The sequence below is a fragment of the Danio rerio genome, chromosome 25 (genome assembly GCF_052040795.2).
Source record: "Danio rerio strain M-AB ecotype USA chromosome 25, GRCz13ab, whole genome shotgun sequence".
NCBI lineage: Eukaryota > Metazoa > Chordata > Actinopteri > Cypriniformes > Danionidae > Danio > Danio rerio.
The window spans coordinates 20,791,765-20,814,290 of NC_141045.1; the positions used below are offsets into that span (position 1 = coordinate 20,791,765).

General features: G+C 35.3%; 1 protein-coding gene across 1 annotated transcript in view; it reads left to right on the plus strand.

Moving 5' to 3' along the window:
* The window catches only part of glsl (glutaminase like), a 31,416-nt gene that overhangs the window by 2,112 nt on the left and 6,778 nt on the right, over positions 1-22,526 (plus strand). Inside the window, exons 3-17 of the mRNA XM_087312153.1 lie at positions 6,556-6,590; positions 9,872-9,965; positions 11,393-11,522; positions 11,596-11,662; positions 11,732-11,844; positions 15,021-15,150; positions 15,313-15,380; positions 17,792-17,955; positions 18,077-18,135; positions 18,209-18,253; positions 18,337-18,395; positions 18,478-18,544; positions 18,640-18,690; positions 20,664-20,840; positions 21,240-21,371. Of these exons, the coding sequence (XP_087168279.1) occupies positions 6,556-6,590; positions 9,872-9,965; positions 11,393-11,522; positions 11,596-11,662; positions 11,732-11,844; positions 15,021-15,150; positions 15,313-15,380; positions 17,792-17,955; positions 18,077-18,135; positions 18,209-18,253; positions 18,337-18,395; positions 18,478-18,544; positions 18,640-18,690; positions 20,664-20,840; positions 21,240-21,371 (1,391 nt within the window). The remainder of the gene's footprint in view (positions 1-6,555; positions 6,591-9,871; positions 9,966-11,392; positions 11,523-11,595; positions 11,663-11,731; positions 11,845-15,020; positions 15,151-15,312; positions 15,381-17,791; positions 17,956-18,076; positions 18,136-18,208; positions 18,254-18,336; positions 18,396-18,477; positions 18,545-18,639; positions 18,691-20,663; positions 20,841-21,239; positions 21,372-22,526) is intronic.

Genomic DNA, 22,526 nt, shown 5'->3' on the forward strand with positions numbered 1-22,526 from the left:
TAGTTTTACCTGGTATATATATCCACACCTGACCCGCACCCGATCGTCACTTTAATAATTGAATTCTTTGTTTTAGGCATGATGATAGATCACCGTGGATATTAACAGTAGATTCAGTGAGCTATAAACTGCATATCTCTGATAGTAAAGTAATATGTTAATCGTAAACGTTTTAAATGAACATTTATTTGTAAAAACAAAAGTTTGGCTTTAGACGACATTTTCTTCATTTTCAAAGAGATACAGAAAGTAAAAATAAGACATTCTAGCTTTTTCAGATACAGGAATAAGATAACAAAAGGGTGCCACTTCAGCCTAAACGGCAGCTGTTATGTTTACTTGGCCTTTTTCTTTCCAATGTGCAAAAACAGAATAGCATCTGCTGTGCCTGGATTCGGGTGATCCTGCCTTGCCTCCTAAACGCGGCCAGCTGCACTAAATGAGCGTTTGCTCGCACCGCTTGTTGTATGAATGCACAAGATTCTCCTCGTAAGGCGCTGCAGTCGTGGAAATAAGCGATCTTGTTTCTCCCAGAACGATAGCAGATTTTCCTTTGACGACTCCTCTAACTGAAACTTTGAACAGTAGGCTACTCTTGCACTTCATCCATTATTTTGGGAATCTTCCCATTCTGCAAAGCCCACTCTTTGCTTTTTCGCTGGTCCACTGCCATGTCCCGCTACGTCCACCCGCAACTGACCTGCAATTAAAAATAGTGTATTTTTTCATTACCCTACCTGCTCGACCCGCGGATTATCCGCAGCGTTTGTGGATATAACCGCCATCTGCCCATCACTAGCCCACACTCATCACCAGTACCAAGCCAACTAATCACAGACCTTAAGATATGCGTCATTGCAATGTGTAGTTAATTTTTTTGAGAGGTGCATGTCAGACACAGCAAGGACTATGCGCCCACGCGAAGGTGCAGAAGTATAAATCAGCCTTAGCTCGAGTGACCATGCAAAAAAAATCAATTTCTGTCACTAGATGGCGCTTAATAAAAATCTAAAACACAAGATGGCGCTGTTCAAGTTTATGCTCACTAGTTGCACAGAAAAAAACGTCCAGAGCTTTTTGTAATGTTTGTCACTTCTGTACTGCACACAATCACCTCGCCAACAGTATGTGGGGGAAAGTTACAAGTCATGAAAAAAAGTCAAGTCAGTGAACTCACCATTGAATCCTATTTGATTTGAGATTCCTGTGTGATGGCTAGACTGTTTTGTGCTTGAGTGCCACCAAGTCGGTGTTTTGGAGTAAATTAAGCAGCTCACGTCACATGAACAAAAGCTCTAATCTCACTAGTCGACCAGTTTTTAATATGCCAGTCAAGCAAAAAAATATATATATTTTTTAAATATTTCTGATCTTGCGACTGCCATTTTGTGCCTCAGTGTGCTCATGTTAGTTACTGTATGTGTCAGTCACGTGGTGATGAGTGTGACTGAAAATTTAAGGGTGTCACAATGAAAAAAAAAATGAAAAAAAAACATAGGCACATACAGTAGCAGTGTTAGTCTTAAAACATTTGCCAAAAAAAAAAAAAATGCTATCTCATGACCTTAAAACTTTATTTCTTTGTAAATGAACAGCCCCAATTGCTAGAAGTTTTCCATTTTTATTTGTGTCGAGTTTAATGAGCTGTTAAACAAGGCACATTTGAATAATCAATTATTCAATAAAAATCTGAAATGAACGTTACACTGAAGACCTCTGTACTGGGATAAATGAAATGGTTATTAAATTGAGTCCAAGCTTTTTCATAAATTGTTGTTTAATCTCAAGAATATTGGTATGACAAGAATAATAACAAAGTTCTTGAAACAGAACAGAATTATAACAATCTAAAATATTTTGATTGAAATTTAATGTCAGTGAAGCAGTGGTGCAGTAGGTAATGCTGTCGGCTCACAGCCAGAAGATCGCTGGTTCGAGCCTTGGCTGGGTCAGTTGGCGTTTCTGTGTGGAGTTTGCACGTTCTCCCTGCGTTCGCCTGGGTTCCTCTGGGTGCTCTGGTTTCCCCCACAGCCTAAAGACATGCGGTACAGGTGAATTGGGTAAGCTAAATTTTCTGTAGTGTGTGGGTGTGGATGTTTCCCAGTGATGGATGGGTTGTGGCTGGAAGGGCATCCGCTGCATAAAAACGTGCTGGATAAGTTGGTGGTTCTGCTGTGGCAACTCCAGATTAATAAAGGGACTAAGCTGAAAAGAAAATGAATGAATGAATGAATGAAATTTAATGTCTTAATGTAAACTTGTTGTTAAACTTCAATATATATTTTTACAATAAATGACATAAACATTACATAAACAACATATGTAAATGCACATATAATTTTTACTAAGGTATTATAGTTATTTATTACTTACAGAGCCACATATTTATACTGTATTTTTTTACAGTTTTTTAATATTAGGACGGCTTGATACTGTAAAAGTGGACATTGCTCAAATCTTGAAAAGCTGATGATTTATTATGAAATAATAGATTGTTTAAGTGCACTGAAAGTTAGTTTGTTCTGTACTTAAATCACAAAAGCCATTAATAGACCTTATTCATGCTGCACCGTATTTAATTCTTGACATGAATGATATTGACACTGTGAGGAACAGAAGTACAGTGTGATAAAGACATTATACTGTTTTTTTTTATTAACATACCAACTTATATGCTTTCAGAAAGAAAAATCAGTATCATTATGTAATAAAATGTTGAAAGTTAAATCAAGTTGTATGAATATATGTTGTAAATAAGTTGTAAATTATGAAGCCTATCTCTACTGGCCATCTTTTTATCTATGTCAAGTTTAATATGAACTGTAAAAGAATGCAGGTTTCCACATAATTCCTTCATATCGCCCCAACACAGATATATTAAGTTAACTTAATTGTACAGTTGGCACCAGAGTTATAGTGGTTAGTGCGTCGACACATGGGCTCCGGTGCTCACGGTGACCCGAGTTCGATTCCTGCGTCACGGTCCTATGCCGATCCTTCTCCTCTCTCTACTCCCCATGCTTTCCTGTCAATACTCTCTACTTTCCTACATCCAATAGAGGTGAAAACCCCAAAAAAGTGATTACAAAAAAAGTAACTTAATTGTTTAGCTCATTTTAAATAAGTAGTCTGAGCAAGCAACAAAAATCTTTTTCCGAGTTTGGCTTTTAACCTGATTAACAAATAAAAATGATTTATATCAATTTTAAATATTATTTTCACAATACAAACTGGCTTTAATTCCCACTACATGCTTTAATCCCCTATGAGACTTTGTGGCAAGGAGAAAAAGCTCTCCAGACTTTAATAAAGACCACATGCTTTGTTTTATAAACCATATTTATGTTTTGTGGGTTTCCAATTAAGTTACTTTCTACTTTCAACCGGAGGGGTGGAAGCACCGTCTGCATAGCTTCGTCTGACATATACCACCCAAACTGGGCACAAAATCAGCTTCCTGACACAAGTAGCTCTCAGAGCTCATGTGCAATATGATGTGGAGCGAAATATTTTAGCATTTATTTAGAAAAATGGCAGCAGACATTTTGTGTATTTGCGCTTATCATTGGCACAATTTAGTCAACATTTTTAAACGGAGGGTCTTTTAAAGACTGTTTTGACTGTTTTTCGCAATACAATGAAAATGAATGGGGTCCAAGACAACACTATATCAAACTGACTTTCATTTGTCTCTTTATTGGCTAAATGAATAAGGTTACCACATTTTAATAAAGTTTTATAAATGTTAATTAAATTGTAAATCTGTGTTGTAACTTATCAGTAACTAGTGTGTCATAGATATTTTATAGCTATTTTACAAATATAGTATAAAGCTCCTGTGAAATTGTTATTCTTTTTCAAATATTTACAATGTTTAACAGAGCAAGGAAATTAGCTGTAATATATTTTCTTCTTAATGAGAAAGTGTAATTTATATTAGCTTGGCTAATAAATGCAATTTTACATTTCATAAAACTATTTTGGCCAATTTCATTAGCTCCTTAAGTAATATAATGTTTTGAGTTTCTACAAACCTGTTGTCCAAGGCCTAATTAACTTAGATAACCTATAAGTTAAGCCTTTAAATTCGCTTTTAGCTGAACACTAGTATCTTGCAAAATAACTAGTAAAATACTATGTACTGTCATGATGGAAAAGACTAAATAAATGAGTTATCAGAAATTAGTTATTAAAACTATTATGTTTCAAATTGTGTTAAAAAAAATCTCTTTGTTAAACAGCAAAATTTCAAACGATGGCTAATAAATTTGTCTTTGTTTATTCCTGATACCAAGATCCTAAAAACCCAAGTGTAACACACAACATATTTTCACAGATAATCTATTTATAATTTGGTGGCCTTAAAAGCATTTTCAACATTTTGTTGTCTTAATGAAAACTACACTTTTTAGATTTTTTAATTATCTCTACTGGTCAAAACAGACACAAATTCATTATGAGAGTCAAGTATGACAAGTTTTGCGTTCTAAATGATTTTGAGACATTGAGCTTCAGGACCCTAAATGTACTCTAAATGTAAACTATCAAAATTCTCTTAAATTTGCAAATTGTGGTAAAACAAACAGGGCAAATGCAGACATGCAGAACCTTCTCAGTCTAAAAAGTCATTTTTGGCTTGGAGTTATAAAGTTTTATCTGGCAGATCAATAACTGAAGCATTACTTTTCAAGAAATACAATCACAAAAATAATAATTGGTGTTTTGACGATATGTTGATGCTTGAGAAAGTAACAATTTTGCATTTTAAAACATTTATTTACTGTTTTGGCGATGCAGTGGCCAAGTGGGTAGCACTTTCGCCTCACAGCAAGAAGGTCGCTGGTTCAAGCCCCGTTTAGTTGGCGTTTCTGTGTGGAGTTTGCATGTTCTCCCTGAGTTCGCGTGTTTCCTCCGGGTGCTCTGGTTTCCCCCACAGTCCAAAGACATGCGGTACAGTTGAATTGGGTAGGCTAAATTGTCCGTAGTGTGTGTTTGTGTGTGTGTGTGAATGAGTGTGTGTGGATGTTTCCCAGAGATGGGTTGTGGCTGGAAGGGCATCTGCTGCGTAAAAAACTTGCTGGATAAGTTGGCGGTTCATTCCGCTGTGGCGACCCCAGATTAATAAAGGCACTAAGCAGACAAGAAAATGAAAGAAAATCTTTACTGTTTCAGAATGAATATTTTTTCTTGTTCAAATTAAGCATGCAAGGCTGTACTAAATATTTTGTCCAGTGCAGATGGTAACTTTAGGTAATTAATGTGTTAATATTTGTAGAATGATATGCTTTATATGAATTATATTTTTTGACTTATATGTCCTATGATTTAAATTAAGTATTTGCCCTTTAAGGCTTAATATCAAATTTAAAGACTGATTTGGACTATATTTACACAAATGAAAATATATTTTACATGTAATATATACAATTTTTTTAAACAATTAAAAATTTAAACAATTTAAAATTTAGCATTTCATCTTAATGTCAAAAATGCTTCTAAATCATCACATCTATACACATCTTTACAGTTTCAGGTTTCTTCTCAATTTTGTGTGATGCGGCAATATTTAGTCGACTCTGATTTTGTGTTTCTTTCTGGTTGAAATGACAAAGTAAATAAGAAATGACAAAAAAAAAAACAATGTAAATAAGTTGTCATTTAATAAGAATATGTGAACAACTCAATTTTGACAAAAATGTCAGATAGAACCTTTCATAATTCGAAGGAGACGATATATGGCCAAGCATTTTTGGTAAACTAACATTTATTTAAACAGATAGTTTACCGAAATAAATGAAAATGTTCACCATTTACTCACACTCAAGTGGTTCCAAACCCCTTCATAGAAGGGAAAAACAATTACTATGGAAGTCAGTTGCTACCGGTTTACAAAATGTTTCAAAATATCTTCCTGTGCTTTACAGAAGAAAAAAGCATTGTGACAACTGGTCTAAATGATGACAGAATTGTCATTTTTGTGTGAACTATCTCTTTAAACTTGTATGTGATGAATTTAAATACAGCTAGATTACATATTTGTATTATATAATGTCTTGAATTTTACAGGCAAACTTTTTCATTTTACTTTCCACAGAAGACAGAAAATAATTAGATTTTATAATGACAACAGTGCATTAAACTATAACAGAGGTTTTATTGTTTTGGCATCTTTCCCTTTAAGGTTTATTGTTTTTTTTTTTTGAATGGAAGATTTGGAGTAAAAATAGACAAACTGCATCTGTCCACTATCCACAGCTAAACCGTTTCATATGTTTTAGCCTTCACTGTTATTGTGTGGAATTCGCTGAGGTTTGGACCCGAAAGAACAACACAAACAATGTCTTAAACTCGTAAAAACTTGGTGTCCTAGATTTCCAAAATAGCCTGATATACATTCTCTGCTGAGGCGATGCTTAGTACGTTTCAACTTTTCAAAATCCCTCTTAAATCTCGCACTCACAAATAAGCACTAATCTTAATCTTTAAACCTCTGTCGAAAATCAGCCAGGAGGATTTTTCTCATGCTGTGTTTTTTTTTTTCATTCTGTCCTTCAGAGATTGGAGAGCTGACGGAGCCACTGAAGTTGAAGGTACATGCTGAGTCCTGCAGAAATCATAAAACAAAAAGCTGGAGGCGGCGTTATTAAAACACTCCACTACACCTGTGCTCATGTGCTGCTGCTGCTTTTGTAAAGTCAGACATCTGCTGAGTTTGCACTAGAGAAGTTTGGGTATCTCCAGTTTAAAGTTAAACAGTTTACCCAAATTCCCAGAGATGGGTTGCGGCTGGAAGGGCATCCGCTGGATAAAAATGTGCTGGATATGTTGGTGGTTCATTCCGCTGTGTCGATCCCGGATTAATAAAGGCAATAAGCCGACAAGAAAATGAATGACTGATTTCAGTTCACCCTAAAAATTGATATTCTGACACACTTCCAAAGCTTTATGTATGCTTTATTTATGTATGTTTTTAACCATAATGGAAAACAGCAGCCATTGTCTTCAATAGTATGTTTTCCTTCTATGGAAGTCAATAGAAGTTGACATTCTTCATAACATCTTCTTTTGTTTTCAGAAGAAACATTTAAAATGGGTTTGGAAAATAATGTAGTATTTATTTTTGGGTGAAATATCCCTTTTTGATCCTTGTGAAAGTTGAAGCTTATCTTTTTATTAAAGCTTGTGTATTGAAAATGTTAGTTTTGATTAATATTGCAACCGATTTTTGGCAATAAAAATTAATATTGAGAAAAGGTCTTTAAAAAGAATGTATATAAAAGAGCTTTAGTAAATAGATTTATAAATAATTGCAGACTGACTGTAATGTTTTTGGACACTTCATTGGATTATTAGTTTCAATTAAGCGAAAATGCATATGCATTACATTAATTATTACTATTGTTTTACATTTATTATACAATTACGTTTACATTCCTTCATGCATATTCCTTCGGCTTAGTTCGTTATTTATCAGGGGTTACCACAGTGGAATAAACTGCCCGCTATTTTGGTATATATTTTACGCAGGGGATGCCCTTTCAGCCGCACCCAAGTACTGGGAAACACCTGTAAACACTCATTCACACGCACACACATACACTACAGCCAATTAAGTTTATTCAATTCACCTATAGCACATGTCTTTGGAAACCAGAGCACCTGGAGGAAACCCATGCACACAGAGAGAACATACAAAACTCCACACAGAAATGCCAACTGACCTAGCCAGGACTCGAATAAGTGACTTTTTTGCTGTGAGACGACAGTGCTAACCACTGAACCACCGTGTCGCCCTTTACATTTACATTACATCACATTCATTATAATATTGTTTTTATGAATGCAATTATAAAATAGACTAACAGTATATCTTTATACACTGTGTAATTATGTCATTTGGTTGATTTGGAATATGAGTAAAGTTTATTTCTGAACACTACAGTTAAAATTATAAAAGCACAACAAAATATTTTGAAACACATTAAAATATTGGTTAACAATTATTCATTATTGTTAAGATTAGTAATAGACCCTTTCACATTTCTGGGTTTCTCAGTAGCGAAAGTCGTCATAGTTGGGAAAACGTAGAGTGCAGTGAATGGGAGAAAACAACAAAACATTTTTTTACAATCTTATTTGCTCAAATAATAAAAGAAAAAAAATCTACATTGATGAATACTTTCAGAAAAAGAAAATAAAATAGTGTGAGTCTGATGACAACAGCCAGAGGAAAGAATAACGTCAAATTTACTGTCCTGTGCCATAGGGGCTGCATCAGAATTTTGTTTTTTTGTAAAGCAAACATGATATAATACATCCATCCATTTGAAGTCAGAATTATTAGCCCCACTATGAACTTTTTCTTATAAATATTTCCCATATGACGTTCAACAGAGCAAGGCAATTTTCACATTATGCCTGATAATATTTTTTTCTTCTGGAGAAAGTCTTATTTGTTTATTTCAGCTAGAAAAAAAGGAGTTTTACTTTCTTTAAAAGCCTTTTTTAAGGTCAAAATTATTGGCCCCTTTAATATTTTTTTCGATAGTCTACAGAACAAAGAATTGTTATACAATAACTTGCCTAATTACTCTAACCTGCCTAACCTAATTAACCTAGTTAATGCTTTAAATGTCACTTTAAGCTGTATAGAAGCGTCTTGAATAAAGATCTAGTCAAATATTATTTACTGTCATCATGGCAAAGATAATAAATCAGTTATTAGAAACGAGTTATTAAAACTATTATGTTAAGAAATGTGCTTAAAAAATCTTCTCTATGCTGTCATACATTCTCGATTTCTGCATTCTTTTTATAGAAAACAGGGAAACCCCAAATATGCTTTAGTATGTTGTGTTTTAATAACTGCACAGAGCAGCATTAAAACAAAACCTTAAAATGTATTTAGTATGATAACCCAGCACTGCTTCCTCTCCACATGATCATGACTGGAAGAACCGGAAGCAGTCGATTGTGGCATAATAAAAGCTCTGCTGCTTTCATGACACAATTCTCATCAGCAATTGCTACAGCAGTTTTCAACAGCCTTTAGCCTTAGGCTACTCTGCTTCATAGTGCCATGATAATCCCATATACTGTAAAAAATGCTAGGTTTTAGACAATTCCTTCATGTTATCCCAACACAAATTAATTTAGTTAACTTAATCATTTTTAAAACAATTAATTTTCCAAAAATCTTACCAAACTATGTTATTTCAAATAGTTTTAAATAAGAGGTTTAAGCAAGCAGCAAATATTTTTTTTTTTAGTGTTGCATGATACACTAGGATGAAATAAAGAATGTAACTCCCATGATTTAGCAGTGAAAATTACATACTGTGCCTTTAATATGCACTATTCCACAAATACTCTTGAACATTGTTTAAATTCAGAATATTCCCTTCATCACAGTGTGCTGGTCATTATAGACACTTTTATGTGCTGCACAGCATAGTACGTCTACAAACACAGACAAGTTCTTCACTTCACCTGTAATAAAAACCCAGCCCCGCAGATGTTGTCTCTGCCGGAGGCTAACAGTTGTTAGCTAGCATGCTGACATGACAAAGTAATGTGTCTCAATATGTTTCCCCACAGTCCTAAACACCTGCAATTAGTTAGACTTCAAAGACAAGTCTGGCTCCAGCATTATGTTCAATGTTGTATTTCATCAGCCTTCAAACAGTGTAGATAAACTAATTCAAGCAAAGCACACTTCGCATTTCAGCCTACGTTAAAGCATTCATCCAAAAAAAAAAAAAAAAAAAATGCAATGTTTGCTTGATGCTATTTTTTATACATAATAACAGTCTATATAAAGCTAGTTTTGCTCATTCAAGCTTTCAGTACATGTTTTTTTTTATGTTACTAGGAAACTAAATCCGCAGGGAACATTCCTCAACATGTGCCAAGAAATACCTTTCCACAGCAGAGGCCAGTCAATTACGTCTCACCAGGCTCTACAGGTGAAACAATGCTCACATTTATCTCCAGTGGCACACGTTTCTCCTCCTGTTAATTCCCTTTCACTTTTATGTATGCCTTTGTACTCTTTGCTTTCCTTTTGTTTAAATGATTTCAGCTCTCAGGAGGCTGCAGTGTTTTAATATTCCTCCAACAGTCTGCTCAGTGTTTGTTCTGCACCTCTAACCTTAAGTGCCGAATGCCTGCAATTAATTGCTTGGCATATGAGCAGCATTCTAGCCTTGCTTTGTAGATAATACAGCATTGTGCAAATGTGACTTTATTAATATTTAAAGTTATTTTTCCTGATTTGTCTTACATTCGCTGGAGATCAAGGCAGAACAATTAAAATTTTCAGTAATGTAAACTTTATCATACAGCATTTTCTAGTTCATTTGGTTGTGGTTATACCATACTAGTAGAACACTGTTAACAAAAATAACCAACCATTTCAGAAACAATATTTTGTTGATAAAAAATAATTGTGAACATTTCTGAAGGTTAGAGTAGCAAAAACTGAGTATGAAGTGAACAGGGCCTTACTTTGAATATCTTAAGCACATTAATTCAAGTCTATTCAGTTCAATTTACGTTTACTTATTTAGCGCTTTTATTTTGTCAAAGCAGCTTAACATAGAAGTTCTAAGTCCATATTTACTAGAACTTTTAAGTCAGAGGCCATTTTTTCCTCAAAGCACATCGCAGTGCACAATGTAAGGTCCATAAAAATATGGGTGAGTGAGTTTGGTGTGGAGGAACTTTACTGGCCTGCACAAAGTCCTGACCTCAACCCGATTGAACACCTTTAGGATAAATTAGAGCCTGTTAGCCTGACCTCATAAATGTGCTCAAGAAAAATGGTCAAAAATGTACATAAACAGACTTCTAAACCTTGTGGAAAGCCTTCACAGAAGAGTTGAAGCAGTTATCTGCAAATTGTGGGTTAACTCCATTTAAAACCGTACTGATAAAGATACCATTAAAGGTCATGTGCATGTAAACATTTGGCGATATAGTGTCAATGTAAGCGTATTTTGAATTCGATTATTATTTTTAAATATTATATGCACACTAGCATGCCAAAGGTTTGGTGTCAGTGAGATATTTTTTAATAAGTATAAATTAGTACATGTTCAGTATCAAAGCATTTTGTCCGTAGCATTTCAGTTGTTTTCTCTGAGAGTGCTACTTTTTTTAGAATGCCAGCAGCATGACGAAGCGCTGAGTGTTTGTTTCACACAGAGCATTGTGTGCCTAGTTTTTTTTTTTTTTTTTAATGTGCCAACAGTTGGAGACAAGTGACTTCAAAAACTGACCTCAAACTTTTCAACAGTAATATTTAGTTGCCAGGCAAGAACTGTTTTTCCTTCAGGAAGTACTAATTTATTTTTCATTTTGTGCTCTGGAAAATGCCCATTCTTTTCCTCAGGCATGCCATCTTTTATAAGCAATGGGGGCACAAAACGGACTGTTCCAGAGCATGAAAAACTTCATGCCGGCCAAGCGTGGCAACACTTGGGCCGACAAGACACCCATCAAGGACATTTTAAGAAAAAAGTGTGAGTCTCAGATTTACAAATTAGCATTTTCTTTACATACATTACAAGCTGCTTACCCGTTGTTCTCCAAAAGGGCTGCTGATGTGCTGTTTGATAGTTTCGCCTCTGGAGGAAGAGTTAACTGCAATCAGTTTTTTGAGGTATTGATCATTATTAATATTTGTTTATGTTGAATAGTGCAGAATGTCATATGTTTGTTGTCTCGACAGGCCCTGTGGAGCTCAGGGATTATCCGAACAGATCCACGGATTAAAGACTGCTACAGCCTGATGAGAAAACTTCAGGAAGCGGATGGAACGGTTGACAGGAGCATGTTTCACAGGTAAGTCACAGGTCAAGTTTTACATGTAAGGGATGGATTACACCAAAATTTAAATGCACTCACTATTTACTCTCCGTCAAGTGATTCAAAACCTTTAAGATGATTTGTTTTTCCTATGATTTGCAGCTTTCTTTAGCATGTCTTTTTTGTGTTCAACAGAATAAAAAAAAAAACTCAAATAGATTTGAAACAATGATGAGAAAGTTATGACAGAGTTTTTAGTTTTGGGTGAACTATCCCTTTAATCTGCCAAGTTTCTATTTTTGTTTTTAATGATATAATATATATATAATATACAGTTAGGTCCGTAAATATTTGGACATTAACACAATTCTTACATTTTTGGCTCTATACTTCAACGCAATGGATTTGAAATTAAATGAGCAAGGTGTGCTTTAACTGTAGACTGTCAGCTTTAATTTTAGGGTATTTACATCCAAATCAAGTAAACGCTGTAGGAATTACAACAGTTTGCATACGTGCCTTCCACTTGTTAAGAAACCAAAAGTAATTAGACAATTGGCTTCTAAGCTGTTCAATGGCCATGTGTGCTTGATTGCCTCTATCCCGATTGCAATGAGCAGATAAAAGGTCCAGAGTTAATTTCAAGTGTGCTATTTGCATTTAGAAACTGTTGCTGTCAACTCTCAAGATGAGATTTAAATTGCTGTCACTATCAGTCAAGCAAGCCATCATTAGTCTGAAAAAATAAAACAACCCCATCAGAAAGACAGTAAAAACATTAGGCATGGCCAAAACAACAGTTTAAAACATTCTTAAAAAGAAAGACTGCACCAATGAGCTCAGAAACACCAAAAGACCCGGAAGACCATGGAAACAACTGTGGTGGATGAACAAAGATTTCTTTGAAAACACCCTTCACAACAGTTGACCAGATCAAGAACACTCTCCAGGAGGTAAATGTATGTGTGTCAGAGTCAATAATCAAGAGAAGACAACACCAGAGTGAAAACAGAGGGTTTACCACATGATGTAAACCATTGGTCTGCCTCAATAACAGGAAGGCCAGATTAGAGTTCTAAAAAAGATTTACAGTGCATATGAACAGATGAGATCAAGATCAACTTGCATCAAAGTGATGGGAAAGGATGAATGGATGAGGAAAGGAACTTCTCATGATCCTAAGCAATGAAGCATGGGGGTAAGAGTGACATGATGTGGGCATGTATGGCTGTCAATGGAACTGGTTCTCTTGTATTTATTGATGTGGTGACTGCTGACAAAAGCAGCAGGATGCATTCTGAAGTGTTTCGGGATATATTTTCTGCTCATATTAAGCCAAATCCTTCAGAATTTATTGGATGGTGCTTCACAATGCAGATGGAGAATGACTCAAAGCATACTGAAAAGCAACCAAAGAGAAAGGAAAGAAGTGGAATGTTATGCAATGGCCAAGTCAATCACCTGACCTGAATCCGATTGAGCATGCATTTCACTTGCTGAAGACAAAACTGAAGGGAAAATGTTCCAAGAACAAGCAGGAACTGAAGACAGTTGCTGTAGAGGCCTGGCAGAGTACCACCACTAGAGCATCACATCTGTTGATGCCTATGCATTCCAGACTTCAGGCTGTAATTGACTAGAAGGATTTGCAACCAAGTATTAAAAAGTGAAAGTTTGATTAATGAGTATTATTTTGTCTACTTTTGGTCCCTTAACAAGTGGGAGGAACATATGCAAACTGTTGTAATTCCTACAGCGTTCCCCTAATTTGGATGTAAATACCCTCAAAATAAAGCTGACTGTCTACAGTAAAAGCACATCTTGTTTGTTCAATTTCAAATCCATTGTGTTGGTGTATAGAGCCAAAAATTTAAGAATTGTGTTAATGTCCAAATATTTATGAACATAACTGTATTTACATGAATCATAAATATATTTTCAGTGTCAATTTATTAATTTTTTCTTATAATATACATTGCAGCTTCAGATTTTATTCAAAGTGTCTTAAACAATTAGTTCAAGGATCTGGTCCCTGTAAGTCCCTCTTATCTGAAAGCCTGCTCTTTTCTGATTGGTTAATTATTGATTGGAAATCAATAAAAAGCACAGACGAGGCACTTTTTTTTTCATTACATCATTTTATTCCACTTCTTGGTTGCATTTGAAGCAGAGGCTCTGGATATACATGTGTCTCTTTATTTACATCATGTACATTTTAAACTTTTAACATAGTTTAATTTAAAGAATTGTTTTCAAAAGCCATTTTCAGTTCAGGTATGATCATTTAGCCACCTATACATTTTAAAAATATCAATTTGGCACCGGTATCATTCAACAAACCAAACCTATACCCAACCTTAGTTACGGTGTGGTGTGTGAAAGTGCACCAGTACTTTACTGTGTAGTACTATTATGCTCACTCTCCATAAAGAGATGCACTGGATCGCAGGAATTATTAACACGTATTTATTAACAAAGACACTTACTAAAGGCACTGGAACATATAAATGCAAGACAGACATCGAGTGATAACAATTTAAGACAAGACAAGGATTGAACTGAACACAGGAGCTTAAATACACAGGACATCATTGAATTAATTACACACAAGGGTCAGACACAGGTGAAACTCATGAAACTAGCCGGTGGGGAAAACAGAACAATGGAGAACATGATAATCACAGAAGCACAAGGAATAGCACACTGGGATGTCACATGACACAACAAACACAGGACCACCAGAACATAACGGGACAGGTACCGCAGGCTGATTATAAATTATACATAAGGAAATCCTTTAAATTGTATATGTTTGTTTATTAAATATTATAGTTTTTAAACGAACAGTCTTAAACAAACAGTCTTAAAATCTAAACCCAATTGAATATAGCTTATTATTATTCATATCTTTTTGATTTAGTGGCTAATTCGTATGAATTCGTACAATCTAATCCATACAATTTAGTACCATTTGGCCATCACCCAATGACAGATGGGTTTAGGGCCGGGGTTGGGTGCCACACCTCCTATTTAAAATCATATGTTTTCGTATGATTTAGATATAATTGGACATTGAATATATTAGGTGGAAACACAGCCTTATCATGCTCTATGATCTCTGAAATGAAGAAGCATTAGAGGACCTATTTAAAATACAAATGACCCTTAATCTTTTGTGCAACTAATATGCCTGATTTCTGAAAATTTTGCAGGTGCGTGACAGGCTTTGTGTCGTTCATCCTGAAGGCACTGCAGGGGCGATTTGTCATTCCTGATTTCTCGACTTTTGCAGAGGAAACACAAAAGCTGTTTATTAAATGCAAACAACTGTCCTCTGTGAAGGTGCGTCAAATCCATTTACGCTTGTTGTTGTTCGTTTTAAATAACAAGTCTGGTGAAAGAGACGTGTAATAAGGTTTAAAGTCGCACTGTCTTTTTTTTCCTAATTGATTGATTTGTGGAAAATATCACAACGTGACTCATATCCTGTGTATTTCTGGACAGGAGAAAGAAGATGTAGGAGACAGTGGCACAAAATGGGGCATTTCGGTGTGTACTGTAGATGGGCAAAGGTAAACTTTCACACAGCAATTCAGTTCAATTGGTTTGTTAAGAGGTTTTCAACAGGGGGCCACTTTTTCGCCTTAGGGGGTCCATTATTGAGGTCTGCCAATTATTGTTTAATGGCAATTCTTTTGACAAATGTTTTTTTTTTTTTTTTTTTTTTTTAAAGAAACAACAAAAAAGATTATAACATCCTATGGATTCAATCTAGGGCCATATACACTTGCAAAATAAAAGATAGTTTTGCAAACAAAAGAGTAGTATTGAGTAGAACTAAATAAATAAATCTAAATCTCCAAAAATCACAGAGAAACTTAATTTTTGAGAAATATAAATATTTATTTTGCTAACAAAAATAAAGAATTGAGAAGGGTAAATTAAGTTTTAAGAAATAAAAATGAAATTTGCAAACAAAAGAGAACTGCAAATAAAAATCAAGCAGTGCAAATAAAAAAGTAAAATGTTTGCAATAAAAACAGTACTTCACAGGCCCTATCATTCACCTGGTGCAATAAGGCGCAAGACGAGTTCACCCCGACGTGTTGCTATTTTTAGACCAGCGCAACCTTAATTTTCCTATTTTCTGCCACGTTGTTTAAAAAGCAAATCCATAAAAATCTGAAAAAGAGGTGTATTATGGTGCATTGTTGGAGCCTTACTTTTTGAGGAACTAAAATAGACTGTGCAATAGACCAGCTGAAAGTCCAGCGTAGAGTGCGTTAGTTGTGCGCCTCGCTTACACATTGCTTAAAACATGCAGGATGTACAGCGGTGCGCAAATATGTTTACAAATGAAAATCCGTTCTGGATAAGTTGGCGGTGGTACATTCCACTGTGGCGACCCCGGATTAATAAAAGGACTAATCAGAAAAAGAAAATGAATGAAGTCCGCTATGTAAATAGCAAATGCGCCATGTGTGACACAACTGACTTTTAAAGGGAATGGGAGATGAGACTCTGATTGGTTTATTCTCAAAGCACACCTATATCTCATTAAGAGAATAAGCTCAACCCTGCTAGATTTTTTTCTGTCCTTAAAATAGCAAAAATGGATTCGGACATGCCCTTAATGCTTTTGCGCCCTGCGGTTTAGACTTTTCGCCTAGATTGTCAAAATTTTGATTAGATTGTCACGTTTCTGCACGTTTTGTAGCCCTGATTTGACAAGGGGGCGGAGTCAAGGAAACTTGTCTGTTTACAGCAGGCCCAAACTGCCTCTGTTTAAGCAACATCATCACCTGGAGACACAGTATCACCGAGCTTGTCTTATAGTTCAGTAGGTCTGGGCCTGCAGTAAACGCCCAAGTTTCCTTGACTCTGCAATTTTTATTTCTCAAAAATGTATTTCTGCTTTGCAATTTTTTTAGATTTGCATTTATTTTATTTTTTGCTCAATACTATATTTTTTATTTGCAAAACTTTCTTTTATTTTGCAAGTATATATGGCCCTAGATTGACTCCATAAACATCATTATAATAAACATTATTAAAAATATATTTGTAACAAAATTTTGGTCAGACTTTACTATAAGGTTTTATTAGTTAATGTATTTACTAAAATTAACTAATTATGAAAAACACTTGTACAGCAGTTCAACATTTACTAATGCATTATTAAAATCTAAAGTCATGCATGTTAACATTATTAATACACCATGTGTTAACATGAACTAATAACGAACAACTGTATTTTCATTAATGTTAACATGAACAAAAAATACTATGATAAATATATTGTTCATTTTAGTAAAACAGCTAAAACAAACTTATTGTAAAGTGTTACCCATATTTGTAATAACACATTTCATACAATTAGTTTTACTGTACTATCTGTGATGTCTTCTGTCCTAATATAAAATAAAAAAGGCAAAATTTAGCACCTGATTGGTTGACAACCATATAAACACCGTGCTGATCTGATAATCTGATCTCATGATTTCTGAATTTCTGTCAAATACATGCAAATTTCTCAATTTACAATAGATAAAATGTGTTTCAACTGATTGTACACGTATAAATATGCACATTAAGGTGGAGAAAATTAATAAATTATAGCAGTCACAGCATCTCTCTCCAACCATTTAAATATTGTAGAATGGCAGAAACTTGGGTATCAAAAATGTCTTAGTAATGTAAATATGACCATAAAAATGTCTACAGTAAAGTAAAATTGTACAAAAAAAGTAAAAATGTCTTAATAAAAAAGTAATTATGACTTCATAAACTGGTAATGTTTCATTTTTGACTTGTACTGTACCTAACTAAATTGTAATTAAAATTTTAATTAAAATAAAAACATTCATACTATATATTAAATATATTAACTATATTAGTTACTCTATTTTATTGTTATTTATATATTATGAATTAAAGATGCCTACTGTAGTTGAAATAAGATTCTTTGTTTTCTGCACGCTAGACTTTCTTTAGGAGACTGGGCTGAACCTTGCACTCTGGGAGAAATTTCCTGGCCTCTTATATACGGCCTGGCAGTGGATCAGCAGGGCTCAGACTACGTGCACAGATATGTGGGAATGGAGGAATATTCCAAATACGAGTCTCTGTTCACCCTGACCAAACAAGGTAAGTTCAGTCAGTTCATTCCACACATTGCAGCTTCTTTGATTTATATTCAGTCTTATCCAGAGGAGTTTGATGTTCAGTTCAAAGATTTTACACTTCATTATAGAAAATGTGTTTGCAGGTGTTCCTCATAGTCCGCTGGTTGAGACAGGAGCAATTATCTGTACTTCTTTATTACAGGTAACATTTAACATTTCTCATTAAAGAACAAAAATGTACTTTTATTGACTGTTCTTTGTGCTTAAAAAAACAGCTAGCAACAAGACCAGTCACTGATGAGGAGGAAAAGTATGAGTCTGTAAGCTTAACTTTTATGTTAGCAGCTACACCTGATTAAAAAAATACATAAAGCAAATCTTAAAGCAATCTGTTCTCATCCAGGTTTTGAATATAATCCGAAGACTGTGCAACAAGGAGCACGTAAACCTCAACTGCACCAGGTATTTTAGAGATTTGTTTTCTGAGAAATCGATTTTGATTATTTGTTGGTGTTTATTGTAACTGTCAGCGTTGTCGTTTCAGTTATCAAGACCTGCGAAAAGACATCGTCCGTCTCCACGCTCTTTCATTTTACTTGCAGGAAAAGAAAGTACGTTCAGAATTATTCCTTGGAGAATCAATTTTGTTTCCACATCACAAAGCGTATTTTAAACTAATCTGTTTTTGATAACCAAACCATTGCAGTGCTTTCCAGAAGGTGTGGGGATCAATGCAACGCTGGATTTACTGTTGCAGGTATTCAGCTTTTAGCATTACTTCCTTGATAAGAAAGCATATGTGATTAAATTGTAATTAGAGAGCGGAGAGTTTTGGCACATGTTTTTGATTGGGTGAGCCATGTTCAAAGTTCAAAAATAAAGCTTTTAGTTAATTTACCTCAGGTTATCCACTAAGTAGGTGACTTTCTTTCTTCAGTAGAACATTGAAAATTTATTGTCGAACTTAGAGCAGATTCATACATTGTACAAAAATAAGACATTACATTTGTTGTTTTTATATGCACTCATCGGCCACTTTATTAGGTACACTTTACTAGTACTGGGTTGGACCCAGTTTTGCCTTCAGAACTGCCTTAATCCTTCGTGGCATAGATTCAACAAGGTACTGGAAATATTCCTCAGAGATTTTGGTCCATATTGACATGAAAGCATCACACAGTTGCTGCCGATTTGTCGGATGCGGATCCATGATGCGAATCTCATATTCCACCACATGCCAAAGGTGCTCTATTAGATTGAGATCTTGTGACTGTTGAGGCCATTTGAGTACAGTAAACTCATTTTCATGTTCAACAAAGCAGTCTGAAATGATTCATGCTTTATGATATGGCGTGTTATCCTGCTGGAGGTAGCTATCAGAAGATGGGTACACTGTGGTCAAAAAGGGATAGACATGGTCAGCAACAATACTCAGGTAGTCAGTGGGGTTGAGATGATGCTCAATTGGTACTAATGAGCTCAAAGTGTGCCAAGAAAATATCCATTACACCACCATCACCAGCCTGGGATGTTGATACAAGGAAGGATGAATCCCTGCTTTCATGTTGATGATGCCAAATTCTGACCCTACCATCCCAATGTCACAGCAGAAATCAAGACTCATCCGACCAGGCAACGTTTTTCCAATCTTCTATTGTCCAATTTTGGTAAGCCTTTGAGAATTGTAGCCTTGGTTTCCTGTTCTTAGCTGACAGGAGTGGCACCCGGCGTAGTCTTCTGCTGCTGTAGCCCATCCCTCTCAAGGTTAGACGTGTTGTGCATTCAAAGATGCTCTTCTGCATACCTCGGTTGTAACTAGTGATTATTTGAGTTTGAGTCTTTTTTATCAGCTGGAACCAGTCTGGCCATTCTCCTCTGACCTCTGGCCTCAACAAGGCATTTATGCCCACAGAACTGTCGCTCCCTGGATATTTTCTCTTTTTCAGACCATTCTCTGTAAACTCTAGAGATGGTTGTATGTGAAAATCTCAGTAGATCAGCAGTTACTGAAAAACTTAGACCAGCCCGTCTGGCACCAACAACTATGCCACATTCAAAGTCTCTTAAATCACCTTTCTTATTCTGATGCTTGGTTTGAACTGCAGCAGATTGTTTTGACCATGACTAAATGCCCTAATGCATGGAGTTTTTGCCATGTGATTGGTTAATTAGAAATCTGCGGTAACGAGCAGTTGGACAGGTGTACCTAATAAAGTGGCCAGTGAGTGTATTTCATTTTAAATATATATATATATATATATATATATATATATATATATATATATATATATATATATATATATGTCACAAAATAATACTTAGCAAAGCCTTTTTATTTTGGTTTATACTATTGCTTGTATAAAACAGTTTACCACACTATTGTTATTATTAATATATATTATAATTATGGCCCAGATATGGTCCATTTTTGGCCTTTGTATGGAAAACAGACTTGGTCCAGTCATGTACTGTAATTTACTGGGGCATGTGGGCCAAGCAAAAACTGACTGTATGGGCCAGATCTGGGCCAGAGAAATTTTGCTATGTGGGATGTCTTGCTAAGTACAATACAGAGCTTTTTTTTTTTTCTTTTACAATTAATCAAGTATATTTTAGTCCAGATACTTCTGTTTTAAATCGAGTTACCATTTAACATTTTCAGTGTCTGCTCTTTCACAAAAGCAGAATTTTTAACCTCTTTATGCACCTCTAATTTTTTAAATTTGTTAGTGTTTATCAACAGAAGTCACATGCGAGTCTGGTGCAGCTTTGGCAGCAACGCTTGCTAACGGAGGCCTGTGCCCGCTATCTGGTGACCAAGTGATGTCACCCCATGCCGTCCGCAGTACCCTGACCATGATGCAGGTGGCTGGCATGAATGATTATTCCAGAGCGTTTCATTTCAGGGTGAGTCTGTGACTAAGCTGATAAATAATGAGTCATGTTTGTATGATGCATTCCAGGTTTAGTGTCACTTTTGTTTCTTTTCCGCAAATTACTCCCACATCTCGAGGAGGATTTCTAAATAATTCAATTTGCTCCCACTTTCATGTAAGTAATTAAAAGAGCCCCTATCAAGACACGCTAATTAGCAATAATGTTAACAACCATCAGTGATGAAAAGCAGTGAAGTGTCCATGATGATTTGAAGGTTCTGTGTAAGAATTAGACATTACTCTACTGCCCTCTAATGGAGAGCGGTCAGATCCATTTAGTAATGATGAGCATCTTTCACAAGTGCTGAGGATTTACAGCTGAATTATTTATGGATTATATAACTGTGTTTAATATGGTTGTTACATGCAGGTGTCTGTCCCTGCCAAGTCCAGTCAGTCTGGTGTTGTGCTGATGGTGGTTCCTGCAGTTCTGGGACTCATGTGTTGGTCACCTGGACTGGATTGCAATGGAAATTCCTGGAGGAGTGTTCATTTCTGTGAGGTATGCTTGTGAGTCAGTATGTTGAAGTTAGTTAGACCTGCGGTTCTCAACTTTAATTAAAGACACCCTATTGTTTACAGTATTTGATGATCATAATACTTTTTTTCCTTGATTGTTCTCGTAAACAATAAAAATATATCAATCAAACAAATAGAAGTGATTTTTCTGTTTTACCAAGAATCTCAAAGTTCTAAGAGGCCACATAAAATCTAATTTTACAATGTTTTTTTTTTCTAGCCACATTGAGTATATTTACATGGATACCAACAATCCGATTGGTTAAACTCTGATTAAGTGTCTACCATGTAAACAGGGATTTTTGATTACCTTAATCTGACTAAAGTCATAATTGAACTAAACAGAAATCGAATTAAGACGTGAAGTATGCCGATTTTAGTCACATTAAAAGTGCAGAACAGACCTGCGAACACCTTAATCAAACTAGTACCGTAGTGTGGGACTTTCGCCGCATTTTGTGACAGTCTATACACATGGCTGTTTGACACTATTCTCTGCACCTACAGAGTCAGTGATGGACCAGAGACACCTGCACATTGCGAAATGCAGAGGTTTTTTTACCATATGGCGTGTGATATCAAATTCTATTAAAACAACACTCTTCCAGCAGGTCATACTCGCATCCAATATCTTGTTTGTCACGGGGGCATGCATGAAATGTTCCTGAATGCCAAGTGAAAGCGCCAAGCTGCAGTTAAAGTCAACAAATTAAAAATGAAACACCCAAAATTACTTGAAACTCTGGAGGAAATGTGGATAGCGTGGTGATGCATTGACGTTAATCGAATTTTGTTCTATAACATGTAACACAGGATCATGTAGGGGGAACATTCAAAAAGCAACTCATGTAAACATCTTAATCATTTTATTGTCTTATTCAGATTAAGGCAAATTATTTGATTACTAATATCCATGTAAATGTAGTCTGTGTTGGTCATAGGATAAACATTTGATTCCTGCAAGTTAACGCACTGAAAACTGAACATTTTTTAACCATTACCTCCTGCCACAAAGCTTCCACATATTAAAATATTATTTATGGAACCATTAAAGCCAATAAAGAATCACCTCCACCTACTATGCAATTAAAAGATTCAACTGAATATTTGATGATGTAGATGATTAAAATGTCCTTCA